Raw genomic sequence first — 16268 nt, 5'->3', positions numbered from 1 at the left:
AACATTACGAAATAATAATAATTAATAATTATTAATAATGTCTAAGTAGTTGTTAAAAAGAAGGTAATTTTGTGTTTATAAGCAAGAAAATAAAACGAATAAATCAACAATTAAATATATGTATAACAATATTATAACTGTATGACGACTCCATACATGTTTGTCCCGAGTCGGCCAGCGGCAGCGCGGCGAGTATGCACGAATGACTTCGCGCACACCCGCGTTCGCGATAGCGAGCTATTAGACTCCGCCCGCCAAGCAGTGGATTTTTTTTTGTGTATCGTCTTAATGCTAGAATTCTCTGGTCTGTGATAGACTCATTTTCGTCAATTAAAATAAAAATAAAATATTAAACAAAAGAGATATTCGGAAATAGTAAGAGCACAAGTAAGAGAATACTTAAGTTTAAGTCCTTGATATACACTGAAGTTTTTAAAAAAATATTTGTTGAGGCAAAGTGGGATTCCCCCGTAAAAAGCAGAAATAAAATCAAAATTCTTACGACCGCTAAAACCTCCCTTCCGCCTACCAAGCAAGACGATAAACATAATATTATCAATTATGTAGCTAATGCCACATTCTGATAATAATAAAAATCTTATTCTTTGAGGTGTCTTATAGAGAAGTTATAAATAACACATACCTAGTTAAACTTCAATACACACGACATTTTTCTTTAGAGCAAGAGAATGTTGATATTTCAGGTAATTTTGCTGTTGTGCGGTCAGGGGCAGACTGCTCGTTGTGTTTTGACATTTTTTCCAAATATTCTTTATATGATTACCTTCAAATTTCTGGGCATTCGTAATAGTTCTTCGTTTAGGTAAACGGGCATGTCGCCATATCATAATACATAAGTATCTAATATCTTTACTTTCGTGTAGTGGCTTGTTTTGCTTTGCAAAGTAAGTATTTAATTTCTTTTTTTGGTTGACTTTATTTATGTATGGCTACAATTTTTAATATAAACTTATTAAATTGTTTTAATTAGCACTCCTTTTCATTATCAAAATATTGAGATTTTATGATTGTTTCAATATTATTCTTTATAAATAAAATCGTTTAAAAATACCATGACTTATTAGTAGGTATATGAAAACTGTGTCGATTAGAAAATCGTTCATACCTTTCGAACCTGTTCGACCACAGTACAGATGAGATGGGTTGGGCCGTCGAGATTGCAAACTTGATTTAGGTATAGGTATGTATAAACTATAAATATGTACAAACTGTAAACCTACAGTTATAATACCAATTAATCTGGAGTCTAAAAGTAAGCATGATAACTTAGAATCCCTGTATTTGAACTCTGATCTAACATTATTAATTATGGACCGCCATTAGTCTTTCAAAAGCACCCCGGGTGTAGATACTAGATACTAAGAAAATACATTTAGATATAATAATTATGGCTTTATAATTATGTTTCATAACAATCCATGTAAAATATTAGTGGATTAACTTTTGGTTTAAATTGTAAGTCTATCGTTTAACCTAAATCCGTATTATTTCGTTTAAATTGGGAGTATCCAGTCTATAAAATTCTCAGCTAAAGTGTTTTGTAGTTAGTTAATAGTTAGCACCTCTTACATAATATTATAGGAACTAGGTACATCATTATCACGAGAGTGTGAAATATTGCACGTGTCATCTTTAACTTATACATTTTTAGAATTGGCTAAGTAACAGCAAAATAGGAAAGAATATTTTAGTTTTATAGTATTTATTAGAAATTGTAGGTATACAATAAAAATAAATTGATCATCCCGCTTCGTGATTGTTTAAAATTGTTTTAAAATTTGCACAAAATAAAGAATCTCTAAATAATAATATTCTACACACACGAGGCACAAAAATATAACAATTTATCATATAATTATTATGATTGTGTCGTAGAATGTTGGACGAAATTTTAATTGCGCACTATTGTTTATGTGTAAGTACTTACGAGTATCTCTTACTTTCAAGTTTCAACCGAGCGTTCATTGTATACTATGGAGTGATTGTTCGTGGTAGTATCTTTTGTTTTTGCTCGACTCTTGTGAGACTGCCAGAGGTAGAGACATCATAAGCGTGAGAATTCCTTCCAATAAAGATATTATTACACGACTACCTCAGTATGTAGTTTTATTTTACATTCACTATGATAATTACCACAAATCTTGTGAACGTAGTCAAACTTTTACCATTAAATTGGCGAAAATGAAAGAAAACAAAATGGCGATCACTTTACAAAAATATTTAACAGCTCTCATTAATACACATTAAATGCATTTCACGAAGATGAACAAAATATTAATAAAAAAATTTCTTCCTTATAAAAAGTCTGTTCAAAATTTTTACGTTGTAAGTGGTAACCCTACGCCTAAACCAATAAATACTCCTAAATAACGCTCGGTTATTACAAACTGTAGGTGTGGTCTTGCCATAAAAGATAATAAATACATCACTGGGCTGAGGTAAATATTGAAGTTACGATCGGCAAATACTCAATCGATTAACCATCATAATGGTTATGTATGTGCAATAAAAGATTGAGTATCTTGGATGAGTTTATTGTCTCGTGAAGAGCTTAATAAAGAGAATAAATCGTGATTTATTTGCGATCAAGCAATTTTTTATGCTATAAACCGATTTTGTGTATTCATAAAAATAGGAAAGAGTGGATTTTATTTTCCATTTTTATGATAAATTTTCGTATATTTAAATGTAAGTATGTTTAAATTATCTTACTTGCACACACATATACATTTTAAAGTGTCAAACTAAGGCTTTATTGTTTTAGTTTTTCATTTTAAACTATACCTTGGAAGAGCAGCACTGGGTGTCGAACCCAGGACGTTATAAAGCATAAATTCAGACAGGCCGACACGGCAATCGGTCATGAATCGTTAAGTAATAAAACAAAAGCATATAATTTTATTTATTTATTTACATACTGTGTACAATGTACATTATTAAACAGATAAAAACTTGTTAATAATATTAATTTCGTTTGACTTTTGAGTACAGATACAAAATATATATTGATGCACTTATTAATAATAATTTAATAGCATATCATGCTCATGTATATTGTATAATCGGGATACAACCTCATAACTAGATAACTCATATCATTTAATTGCAAAATAATATCAAGTCCATTTAAATATCAATTCTTAAACTAAAAAAAAATCACTCGAACCATAGACAGGCTGGCATTTGACAGTTCATATTCTTTTTAAATATTATTATAACTGGTCATAAAAAAAGTTTTAAAAATAAAACACCGAAATTCTAAATTTGAATTTTTAAAAAGTATTCTATCGTTCGATCATACGGAGACGCAGAGGCCCGTCTGGCGCGTACATGAATGTAACTGCGTATTCGAGCGGCTCGTGGTGATATTCCAATCTGTAGCGGCGTAATAGCTGAAAAATAAATTGAGATCTTGTTAAAATGTTATTTATTACTTTATGCATTATGCAGTCATAATATATGCAGTCGTGTTATTAATGAATATCTTTATGAGGTGTATTTTATAAAATTTTTTCTATCCATACTAATATTATAAATGCGAAAGTAACTCTGTCTGTCTGTTACTCAATCACGCCTTAACTACTGAACCAATTTGCATGAAATTTGGTATAGAGATGTTTTGATACCCGAGAAAGGACATAGGCTACTTTTTACCCCGGGTCATAGGATAGGTTTTTTTCCGGAAATCCCACGGGGACGGGAACTATGCGGGTTTTCTTTGACTGCGCGGGCGATGCCGCGGGTGGAAAGCTAGTATGGTAATAAAACTAAATTACATTTTCTTTTAATTACATTTGTTTTCATGCCAACTATAATTTCTTTTGTTCAATGTTCAAATATCCATTTTCAACAATCGGAAACTTTACAACATTACCAGATTTAAAAATCAAGCTTTGCATTTTGTAGATATTAATCTACATATATTGTCAAAAGGAAGTATACTTTAATAAACAAATGAGTTTCAATAACAAATACAATGCTATCAACTAACCTTAGCCAAAAGCACTTGTATTTCCAAATCAGCGAATCGTCTGCCCAAACATATTCTAGCCCCAAAACCATAGGGCAAAGAGGCAAACGAATGCAAACGGCCATTTCCCTCGAGCCACCTTTCTGGCCTGAACTCGTCTGGGTTCGAGACAAATTGCTCCATATTACCGGTCACTATGGTCGGGAATACCACTTGCACCTGGTGACAATTATATACTGTAATCGTGTGTTTGTCACAAAACTAAAAACCTATTTTAATATACATATTATACAGGCAAATTAGTTTAAACGGCCATTTCCCTCAAGCCACCTCTCTGGCCTGAACTCGTCTGGGTTCGAGACAAATTGCTCCATATTACCGGTCACTATGGTCGGGAATACTACTTGCACCTGGTGATCATTAGTTCATAGTTTGAATCGGGTGTATATCTTATATTAATCTTATTATATATAAATCTCGTGTCACAATGTTTGTCCTCAATGGACTCCTAAACCACTGGATTATAATAAAATTCGCACACCATGTGCCGTTCGATCTAACTTGAGAGATAGGATAGTTTAAACATGTTGGTACCACGGGCGAAGCCGGGGCGGACCGCTAGTCTCTAATATACGAATCGTTCGTATACTTTAATTTACGGACCTGTCCTCGTAACGTGATATCTTAAAGCATTATTATTTCCAGTATATAGGTCGCCTAGCGCGTCCCACGCTGGAAATAATACTGCTAAGAGCGTATACGCACTATGCGGGTAGCCGCATTGCGGGTAGCCGTCCGGCTGACCGCAAGCACAATTATGTACGTAATATTCATTTCTATGCGCACTGCGATGCGGCTACCGCAGACCGCACAGTGCGCATAGAAATGAATATTACGTACATAATTGTGCTTGCGGTCAGCCGGACGGCTACCCGCAATGCGGTTACCCGCATAATGCGTATACGCTCTAAGAGACATCATTATAACTCCCTGGAGATAATTATGTTCTTTAATGGTAGGTGGGTTTCTTATATACTTTATTATATTAAAGGGCAACAATTTTATGTGTGTTATATAATATGGTCAAAATTATTGCAGCGATTTCAAACATGGTTTCACTGGAAAAAGCTACACTATACCTAAGCGTTATAGAATAATATTTATTTTTGTTTCTATCAAAAACTCAACATTTAATTGAAGAGAAAAGTTTTAACTTTATAATAATAATCGATTAAGTATTAACTTTATTTATTATCTATTATAACAGCCACTACATAAATGATAGATTATTATGTGAAAATATTCTTACGCCTTTCGGTATGTGATAGCCGCAAATGACGTCATCTTCTTGTAACGTTCTTCCATTGCCGATAACTGTTGAATACATCCTGTAAAAAGAAACGGAATAAAATATTAATTACAACTTTAACCATTTACAAATTTAAGTTTTTCGGGATTTGCTTATATGCAGGTGTTATTTTCACATACAAAAACTTTATGTGCCGACTTCCTATTGCTTCCTCTGCACTTATATTATGACAAAAAGAAAAGGTTGAATCTTATAATATAAAAATGAATCGCAAAATGTGTTAGTAAGCGCATAACTCGAGAACGGCTGAACCGATTTCGATAATTCTTTTTTTATTATATTCCTTGAAGTACGAGGATGGTTCTTATGTAGAGAAAACGTAAACATGTACCACGGGCGAAGCCGGGGCGGACCGCTAGTTGTTTATAAAAATACGTTCGTACTAACCGTAATAATTGGCTAAGCTTGGAAAACTACCAAATCCTGACTTACGAAAACCACTAGTTTTTTCTTTTTATTCATGACCTAAACCTTTATAATACATACCTAAAAACTTCTCTAACAAACGCCTTAGTATAATGCAATTTGTCCAAATCCGAGTAAGAGAGAGGTTTAGTCGGATCGGGCAACACTCTTCTGATCTCTTCCGCCATTTTTTCTTGTTGCTTCAGTCTTGTGGCCGCTTGGTAGAGAATCGAACAGACTGCCATTGAAATCTGTAAGGAAATACGTAATTTTAATAATTTATTCTGTATAATTAAAGGAATCTCTATTTATTTAAGGATTTTTGTTATTGAGACAAATCTTAATCAAAACTTTCACGTGAAATATCAAATTTATAACATTATGTCCATTCCGTGGCTTTATCCGTGGACAAAATAATTATAAAAAAATCAACTACTTCCACGTTTATTCCATTTCAACTACATATTTCATTACAAATTTTATCACATTAGGTGCTGTAATTTAGCCCTAAAAGTTATGTAGTGATTGTTTAGTTATCTGCAGTAAAAGTATAAAAGATACAGACAGACTTTCGCATTTATAACATTAGTAGTTATAGATTAAATATCTATCTAGAACACCTTTTAACCCATTGACCACCGAGCGGCCCGATCGGGCCGAGACACAATAGATTTTCTATTGTGTCTGTGATCCGAGGACTGACGGATTAAAACGATAAAATCAATTTTAATTAACCTAAGCTCTGATTTTCCACCAGCTCAAAGGATAGTAATCATATCCATACTATAGTCCTTTTCACCTATGATGATTCCTGTGACACTTCATCGTGTTCCGAATTAAGTACGTATTTTATGTTTAAAACGCCAAAATAATTTTAGTGCATAATATTTTTATTTTATGGCGGAATTATTGCCAAAAATATAAAAATAAAACATCTTAGACTTATAAATCGAAAACAGTATTGTTTATTTTAATATAATGAAAAATAAAATAAAATAACACAAAAATATAATACCTACGCAATTTGTGTACATGAAATGGATCGTTGAAAAATCATAGAGTTGGAAAATCATATAATCGGCGCCCAAGTCGGCGCCCATCTTGTGATCGTTTGTCAATCGAGTCAATCGTCTGTACGAGTGCATACAAGTTGCATTTTTACAATGATACTTTACGTGGTATTCTGTTATTGTTACTAATTGTTATTGTTGACTTTTTGTTGCTGTTGTTTGCTAAGTTTCCTTAGTTAATTGTTGGCGAAATGCCGAAAAAACTAATTTTGGTACTTTATTTAAATCGATTTCATTTCCATATAAAATATTATCGATTATCGAAAACAATTGATATGATTTCAGTAAAGACATCTCTACACGTGTCAAAAATCCATGTGTCACAGAAATCATCTTAGGTGGAAAGGACTATAATATTATAAATGCGAAAGTAACTCTGTCTGTCACTCAATCACTCATCAGCCTAAACTACTGAATGAATTTTCATGAAATGTGGTATGGAGATATTTTGATACCCGAGAAAGGACATAGGCTACTTTTTATCCCGGGAAAATGACGCAATCCCGGAAATCCCACGGGAACGGGAACTATGCGGGTTTTTCTTTGACTGCGCGGGCGAAGCCGCGGGCGGAAACCTAGTTCCAAATAAAAGCTTAAATAAAATTAATTATTCTCACCGTATCAATGCCAACGAGGATAAGATCAAGGGCCATAATAGTAGCTATCTTAGGGTCTCCTTCGCTCTTGAGAACCCGTTCGAGAAGGGATAAGTCATTCTCTGACGTCACTTTCTTGGTTTTTAGACGCTCTAGCGCCTCGTTGATGTAACGTGAGCATAGCCTGGAAAATACATAAGAAAGAATATAATAACTTTCTTAAATCCAAAAAATAAAAAAGCTTAGGTTGGAATGTTCCAGTTTTACGAACTAGTTATTTAGCGCAATTTATTAAAATTATTTAGGTCTTAGGATCATTCATACTAAAAAAAAGTTTTTTTTTTTAATTTACCGTCCGTAGTCAATTATGCAATTTGAAAATTCAACATTTTTTTTACTATCAAACCGAAATTACGCTCTCAGCATCTTTCCATTCTACACACAGCCAGAACGCAACCATAGTACGCAAAATTCGTGTATGCATTGTAATCATAGATTTAAAAACTGCATCACAATAATATATACGCGATCAGTTTCCTATGGCTGCATTCTGACCTTATGGAAAGACGCTACGGTCTACGCCTCATAATCAAATTAACTTCTATCCCTTCACAAAAACCCCCAAAAAGCAATACTCACTCAACAAAAAAGTTCATATTATTAACATATTTCGTCCACAACGGTGTCGGTATGTATCTCCAGTATGGCGCCTTTAATTCCAACACGGCTACATTGCGTAGCGCGTATTTGGCCGCGTCTATGATGCGTTGTGGTTCTGAGTTGTTGCTTAGGTCCCGGGAGAGACAACCTAGCCGTACATCTAGAGCTACACGGCCGATACCTGGAGAATAAATCAATTTTAATTAAATTCTTCCTAAAGTACCTTCTCCTTTGAGACTTTGGCGATCATTAGGACTATTTAAGTTTAAAAAAGCGCTCCTCTCAAGATCATTTAGTGCTCTTCCCAAACCGTTTACAAAAATTTTGATATACAAAAAATAGCTGTTGTTATAAGGCTATAAAGCAACTTAGGTTATTTTTTATACCGATATTCCCACAGGAACCTAATGGATTAAAATTAAAACCTCTTCCGCACGCGGGTGATGTAGGTATGTTTATATGAATACTGGCTGTATTCACATAAGCATACCTTCATCACAAATCATATAATACTATACTAGTACATAAAACGAATTATTACTCACACTCCAGAGACCATTTATGTATATCATTGTCAAATTCCTTCGGCAAATCTCCATTTTCATCTCTAGCGTCTTCCATGTACTTTATAAAATCTTCTGTCACCATCTCAATGGGAGCCACATACTTCTTTACGGTTTGAGGCTGTAAGATCGGCCGTTGGACTTTGGACCGGAATGTTCTCCATTGCTCGCCGTGACTGTAAATAGTTTGTTGGTTATTATGGTAATAATAGAAAAAAATGTAGGGGAAGAACGTTTAAATATGTTTTTTTTTTATGGCAGAACAAGCCAATGAGCAGGTGGCATGGTATTACGAGGTCACCTTCAGCCATAACACTGTTACAGGTGCTTTTGCCGACCTTAACTAAAACATTTTGTTGTATTTTAATATTTTAACGTATTAAAATATATTGCCAATAAGCAAAAAGTTGCAAGCAAAATTCATTATTCACTATTTTATCTATTGTACTAGACATACATAGCAAATTTTAATTCATCAAAAGTTTTAATTACGAAAGTAAATATTTACCAAAAGCTACACGCAAATCGCAATGTTGACATCAAACTTTGGCCCTCGACAAACATTTCTCAACTCTACCGGTCTAAGGTTAAAGTTTTGTCATCATTAATTATTTCCGCTAGAGATGTGCTCATGACAATTAAAATGCGAAGTTTATGGGTAATTAGGTAGGTAGCACACACTAGAGAGTACCTACCTACTTATAACCTACAGTCCTATGTAGCTAATCTAATAAGGATATATATTTTCCGCCCGCCCCGGCTCCGCCCGTGATACATATTTACGTTTTCTCTACATAAGAACCATCCTCGTACTTCAAGGAATATAATAAAAAAAAGAATTATCGAAATCGGTTCAGCCGTTCACACGTGATGCCGTGACAACGCGAAACGGGTTTCATTTTTATTTATATAGATATAGACTAACATAATATATTTTACGATCTATTAGCACGTATGGCTTTCATAATCAGGTTGCATGAATAATTCACAACAGACCTTCATTAATCCTAAAGCAACTCAGTGAATAACAATTATACTCTCGGAAAACCTAAATACTACACTCATTGATAAATTAAGTTGTAGTAAATTGGACCAATGAACTCGCAAGTTCAACGATCAAAACAGGTTGAATATAAACAACTGAAATATTTAATTATTTTATTTCCTTGTTTATATTTCTAAGGGCCGATTTTTCAATGCTTGGATAAAACTTATTCGTCGAATAATGCATAAAACTACCATTTTAAAAACGTATTCTAATTGCCCGTATTTGACAGTTTACGTGACATTTTAATATTATCGTGTAATACTATATTGGACGGATGTGTTTTACCCATGTTTTACCCAAGCATAATTGAAAAATCGGCCCTTATTGTATTAAATGTATCTTTTATGAGTAATGCCAGATTATTACTTTTTTAATTAAAATTCCTGCTTATTATTTTATTGGTTTTACACAAGTGGGTGTAATTTAAATACGGTTAATCATTATATTGTTTAACCAGACGTTTCCAACATTACAGCGAGTGTGGTCACGGCCCACCGGGAGACTGAGTTGTTGATATAATAGGTATTATGTTTCAAAGGTCATACAAAATTCTTATGAACTACCTCCACCTATTATTGCTACCTATTTTAAACTTTCCCGAACTAGGAGTTTAAAATAAAAATAAATTACCCAAATGCTCAAATTTGATCATCGCAAAATATATTATGTTACAAAAACATCATAACACCCAAATCGACCTACATCAGACCCACAAATTCGTTTATAACTTTAAAAATTCTCCTTTCCAAGTAGTTATGAAGAAATCGCATACAGAATTAAAATTATACAGCTAGCCGTTTGATTGGCTGTTTGTTTGTCGTGCTTCTCGATCGTGAGACAATGCGGTAAGTAAGGAAAATTGTAGCATGTCATACATAGACAAGTGAGTGGCAGATTGGAGACGTAACGTTTAAAAATAGTTGTTATTTATCTATTAGTTCATCCATAGGAGGCTTGTGTCCCAGCGGTGGGAACGTATCTGGACTGATGATGATGATGATAAATCTATTAGTATCATCGCAAAAGCTTTGGTGTGCGTCCACACTGAATGCGCGGTGGCGGCGGCCTAGGCGGGCGCGACGAGCGGGCGCTCGCGGTGGCCACACCGACGCGCGAGCTCAAGTAGCGGTTCGACGTTTTTCGGGTGTTGCAAACTTTGGACGATTTGCTATTTTTACTGGACAGTCCGATTTTGAGATGAGATCATTATAGAAGTTGTACACGAAATAAATAAAACAGAGGAATAGCTGGTGAATCTTATATGAAGAATTGAGATTATACCCTACAAAATTACTGTGGTGTATATAAGTGTTTTAGATTGAATCGCACTTATAAATAAAGAAGTTTCACTTCAACAATTAAGTATTTACCGCTATTTTACGAAAAACAATAAAGGATATAATATAAGAAGTCGAGCGACAAGACCGAACTGGTTTGATACCCCCGCCGTCCGCGCATTGGGTCGCTTGCTGACTAGGCCCGTAGTGTGGCCAGAACGCGCGGATAGGAGAGTTTGAAAACTACGCGCGCTGGCTCGCTCATTACCGTCGCACTAGGCTTCCGCCATAGTCATTTCAATGTGGACGCAAAGGCGCGTTTCATACGTTTGATATTTCGCGCCCGCCGTCGCAACCGCGCTAGGCTCGCAGTGTGGACCTGCACTTGTAGTTTGTACCTCACAATCTTTTAACCCTTTGCCTCTTGGGTGAATAACAAGAATATATTTATAAATTCTATTATTATTATAATTGATCTATTTGGTATTAAACCGATCACATATTAATATAATATCGATGAAATAGCCTACTATAGTGTTTACCTATCTACAAAACATCGTCGTTTGGCATAAGTATTTACTATTTACTTTACGGAATACCAATGCAAATCATAAAATTACCAAATCGGTAAGAATATTGAAGGTTCCAACCAATCAGGAACTGATAATTATTTTAATCTTCAACTTCAATTACTTCATGTATTAAATATAATTCATTCACATGTAGGAACGTCTGTTTAAATATTTGCGGTACAAGTTTCAAAACCGGATAATGTCCATGAATCGCTTTTACCGGTTCTCTTACTCATATTTACTTAAGTTTATTTATCACTAGATTTCCGCCCGCGGCTTCGCCCGCGTTTTCAAAGGAAAACCCGCATAGCTCCCGTTCCCGTGGGATTTCCGGGATAAAACCTATCCTATGTGTTAATCCAAGTTACCCTCTATATGTGTGCTAAATTTCATTGTAATCGGTTCAGTAGTTTTTACGTGAAAGAGTAACAAACATCCATACATCCATACATCCATACATTTATACATCCATAAATCCTTACAAACTTTCGCCTTTATAATAGTATTAAGATTCTTTATAAAGCAATGACTGAGCATCATCACGGTCAACTTGTATAAATACTATGGGAAGACCAATAGTAAATAGTTCGTAATCATATGCCATAGCATGTTTGTTTTCAACTTGTGATATCGTTAAGAATATTCAATTTAACTGTCAGGCTGTCACGTGGTAAATGGATGCATGTAGGTATCAAGATTTGGTTTAGTCAACTTTCTTAGTCCTAAAGTGAAAACTGCATAGTGGATGCAACAATTTTCTAAGCAAGTTCCTTGTAGGTACATTTAGGGCCGATTTTTCAATGCTTGGATAACATTTATCCGTCCAATAAAGTATTACACGATAATATTAAAATGTCACGTAAACTGTCAAATACGGGCAATTAGAATACGTTTTTAAAATGGTAGTTTTATACATTATTCGACGAATAAGTTTTATCCAAGCATTGAAAAATCGGCCCTTAGTAATCTGAGTGTCAGTTTTATAACTGCGTTTATAACTTTATAGTAAAGTACTTATAATTAAAACTCTATAAAGAAATGACCACTAACGAATGAACTATGTAAACGAGTATTGAAATAACACCCCCAGGCCCCATCTATTAAGACGTCATTCACCACATACGTGCAACTACTGAAAATAAAGTTCTAGCAAAAAATGTAATTCCATACAAAATCTTATTCATAAAATACCTATAATTAGTTACAAAGAAATCTAGTAACTACCTACTAGAGAATTAGCGATGGTGGTAGTCCTAAAAGCCACTCGATGTCATTTACCTATGGTAACCTCGCATTCGCTTCGCCCCACTTCGCAAGTAGAACACATCTGACTGGTTCGCACCACGCACGGTTTGATAGATAATTGTGATGCTACTGTTTGCTGTGACTTATCCATAAAGTGACTCGGGATAAACTAAAATAATACTTATGCGAATATTAAATTAATAGTGTAAGGTTTAGAATACGGTTATTTATTTACTTTGCCCTTTATAAAGTGTAAAAATATCTATTTTGTACATATTGATAAAGTTTTACATACTTAATTGTGTCGTTATCTATAAAAAAGAACTTAGAAGTAAAATAGTGATGATAATAAATAAGAGGAACTATTATTTTTAAGACCAGGATTTGGCCAAAATTCATCCAAATTCATTCAGACATTCTGCCATTATATGATTAAGTTTGGATGTTATAACAAACATAATATTCGCACATAAACTATTATTATGAATGGTCAATGGAGACACGGAGATGTATCTCGATATGTGTGAACAAATAAGTCATATCACAAATTACCTATAACGTACATAATATTATATCCGAAGGTTATGATAATTTGCTTAGCTATTTTTGACTAGTTGGTTAGCAGTTAGTACATATAAAATGGACAAACTATAGGCGTACTTACATAAAATTATGATTGATATATACAAGAGGAATCTATGCATGACAACTTTGCTATTTTTACACCGATTTTAAGTTATCATAACTATACCAGCCATTAGCACACATTAGGTAATAAGAAAAATTAATCCTTAACAAAAATTCGTATTTTTGTGAGAATTGCCAACATATTGTGAGCTTTTTTATAATTTTTGCCAAATGCAATCCCTTTGAATTAATTACAATAATTATTCCTACTAAAGGTCAAAAATTAGATTTGTTATTAGTATTATTAGTAACACATAACCCTAGTATGCGATAACATTACGCATATTCTTGTTTCCAAGTGCATTATGTCAGGAGCGCCAACGCAAGTGCTAAACAAACATTCAATACCAACCCGCTAAGTGTCATTGTCGTTCAGTTTAGTACATTTCAGTGCTAAGTAATTGGGGAAACAATGACACAGCAGTTTTGAAGGTCGTGTAAACTGTATCATAAGTAAATTCCTCTAGTTCTAGGTATAGAACACATCTAAATCTATTGACCTTATAAAATATTAAAACGAGATCTTGAAAGTTGACACGATCTACCCAAGTTTCGACATGAGCAATTAGCAACAACCTTCTATCACTTGAGGTATACAATTCACTAACCACAGTAATCCAATTACAAGTCCTAAAATACTGAGACTAGATTCTCTAGGTACAGAACCAGTATAATAAATCATTGTATAAGCACACTGCCTAGGTCTAAGTTATGCCCTATGAGACCAATATACGTGACAAGGCATAAATTTATATAAATAAGCAAACAATCACAAGGTGAGGAATAATTGAATCGTGTGAGTCAATAGATGCTGAAGTATTCAATAAATAGGCATAAACAGCGATTGGTATTCCCGTACTGGGCAAGATAGCATTAGCAGACGTGTAAAAAGAATAAATGGTTAGGATTATTTCATAGAATTACACTTTTATCGACACTGTGTCGAACGTGTCATCAAAAATGATGGCAGATTTGTAAATAGCTAGAGTCTAGACACTTATATTGCGATATCTACTTAGAATACGCTGTAACACTTTGGTAGTAACAAATTTGGGTTAATAGCTAAATTGTATGGAATTACGATTTGAACACCAACCAAACAAAGGTCAGGAAAGGTTATAAAAAGCTATATTACAAAAAGCGAAAATGTGTTATATTTTTAATATATATGGAGGATATGCAAGTTTAGCTTTGACAATTAAAAAGGTTCTTTACGAATAGCCAGATGAACATTATCAAAAATTATTTCAATGATTGACAAAAATATATTTGGAATCTATATCCAATTCATACTATAATACTATGTAAATTTTAGAAAGTATTCCAAACCTAGATTAGTTGCGAAATATCTAATGGATTTAATCGTTGGGCGCGGCTTAGATACTGGGCATAATATTATTTTAAAAAACAGTTGCGTGAGTAACATTCTTTAATAATTCAAGGCTTTTGGCAGTTAATCATTTACAAAGATGCTTAAGCAACATCTTTGGCCTTAAGTATTCATAATACAATGAAACATTACATAGTTATAGGTATTTTTAGTATATTGAAATGTCGTCATGAACTTTAGTAAATTGATAATTTTTTTATTAAAATTATTTTACATTCAAATTTGATCCATACGGTTCGACTTAAATGTAGGTAAGTAGGTATACCTATCAGCTATTCAATAAAATTAAATTTATAAATCCGCGATGTGATTGTGAATGAAAGTATTGCGTGTGTTAAATTTTCATTCAGACTGTTATAAAGGAAATAAAAAAAATGAGTAGATATCACGGTATATTCGCAATTAACATATTTTAATTCGAGTTTTTAATGCGAATACGGCGCGGTGAAAGTCGCCGCGAAATTCAAGGCTACTTTTGAGTTTTGACAACATCATTGAGATTTGAGATACACTACGAAAGTATAAGAGCTTTAGAAACATTCTGGGGGAAATGGAACAAGAATTTACGAGAGAAAGCAGCTTTATAATGCACTTCACTTGGAACGCTACTAAAATATAGGTAGGTAAGTACCTACATATTGTAATTTATTTATTTTGAAAAATATATAAGAAAGAACTTCCAGAAATGTTTTCCAAAATTCTCATTTCTAGATTTACAGTTAATTATATATAAAAAAATACTTACACTCCCACAACTCCAGGCAAGTCTCCAAAGAAATCCTTCCTAACTTCAGACTTATATTTCACAAGACACGGCATAGCTGGCCTGAAGGGGGTGGGCCCTTCCCGCCTGTACATCCTCTCGATTTCATCAGCATCATACACAAACAACAGATCTGGCCTGCCAATCAAGCCACCGAGGCGCACAATCCTTCCATATCTCTCGAGAAACAATTTGGTCACTTTAGCGAATTCGGATATATCAAACTGGCCGATAACAGGGACCATTCGCCACGTATTTCCAAGGAGCGGAATGGGTTTGGGACCAGGTACTTCAGAGTAGGGTTTAGCATTGGCAAATACTTCATCAGTGAGAGATGCAGTGGGTGCTATTTGGGATCTTTGACGTTTGGAAAAAGGGCATCCCGTGGTCGCTTGGCGGGCGTGTGTTACGGAGAAAGGGCGCGCGTACGCGGTGAACTTTTGTAAGGAACGCCCCATAACGATGTCGACCGGTTGGCGGTCTTTCGACGACTGGCGCGAGATACACGGCAGATTTGCCGTTAGGTGACGAGGCATTGCAGTCACGGACATGGGTGCGTTCTCTTTTTTTTTAACTTTTAATAGCGCTGCGTCGAGTTCACCATGCTGTTGTTTTTGTACGCGCTGTAAATA

At 34.3% G+C, this 16268-nt stretch overlaps 1 protein-coding gene across 2 annotated transcripts; it reads right to left on the bottom strand.

Moving 5' to 3' along the window:
- Window positions 1-2912: 2912 nt before the first annotated feature.
- Window positions 2913-16206, bottom strand: Cyp301a1 (Probable cytochrome P450 301a1, mitochondrial). 2 transcript variants are annotated; one of them, XM_089711205.1, is made up of 8 exons: window positions 15619-16206; window positions 8637-8830; window positions 8071-8272; window positions 7453-7615; window positions 5847-6016; window positions 5301-5379; window positions 4013-4210; window positions 2913-3413 (listed from the first exon to the last, which is right to left on the bottom strand). In XM_089711205.1, exons 1-8 carry the CDS (start codon window positions 16185-16187, stop codon window positions 3306-3308), a joined length of 1683 nt encoding a protein of 560 aa, XP_089567331.1. In that variant the 5' UTR covers window positions 16188-16206; the 3' UTR covers window positions 2913-3305. The 2 variants fall into 2 exon arrangements, with proteins under 2 accessions (XP_089567331.1, XP_089567332.1); XM_089711206.1 differs by lacking the exons at window positions 2913-3413; window positions 4013-4210 and adding an exon at window positions 4266-4401.
- Window positions 16207-16268: the final 62 nt, after the last annotated feature.

The sequence above is a fragment of the Colias philodice genome, chromosome 26 (genome assembly GCF_061535455.1).
Source record: "Colias philodice isolate Cphi_HAF_F1 chromosome 26, ilColPhil1 Martin Lab GWU primary, whole genome shotgun sequence".
NCBI classification, from domain to species: Eukaryota; Metazoa; Arthropoda; class Insecta; order Lepidoptera; family Pieridae; genus Colias; species Colias philodice.
This window is presented reverse-complemented; position numbering and strand designations above follow the sequence as displayed.

What these genes read in the sequence shown, in the direction of transcription:
- Cyp301a1 (XM_089711205.1), bottom strand. Translation starts at nt 16,187, where the DNA reads ATGTCCGTGACTGCAATGCCTCGTCACCTAACGGCAAATCTGCCGTGT. An exon ending in TTGCCTGGAGTTGTGGGAGT is followed by an intron (nt 8,831 to 15,618) that starts GTAAGTATTTTT and finishes AACTATTTACAG; the next exon opens with TCACGGCGAGCAATGGAGAA. An exon ending in TCCTCGTTGGCATTGATACG is followed by an intron (nt 6,017 to 7,452) that starts GTGAGAATAATT and finishes ATTTCCTTACAG; the next exon opens with ATTTCAATGGCAGTCTGTTC.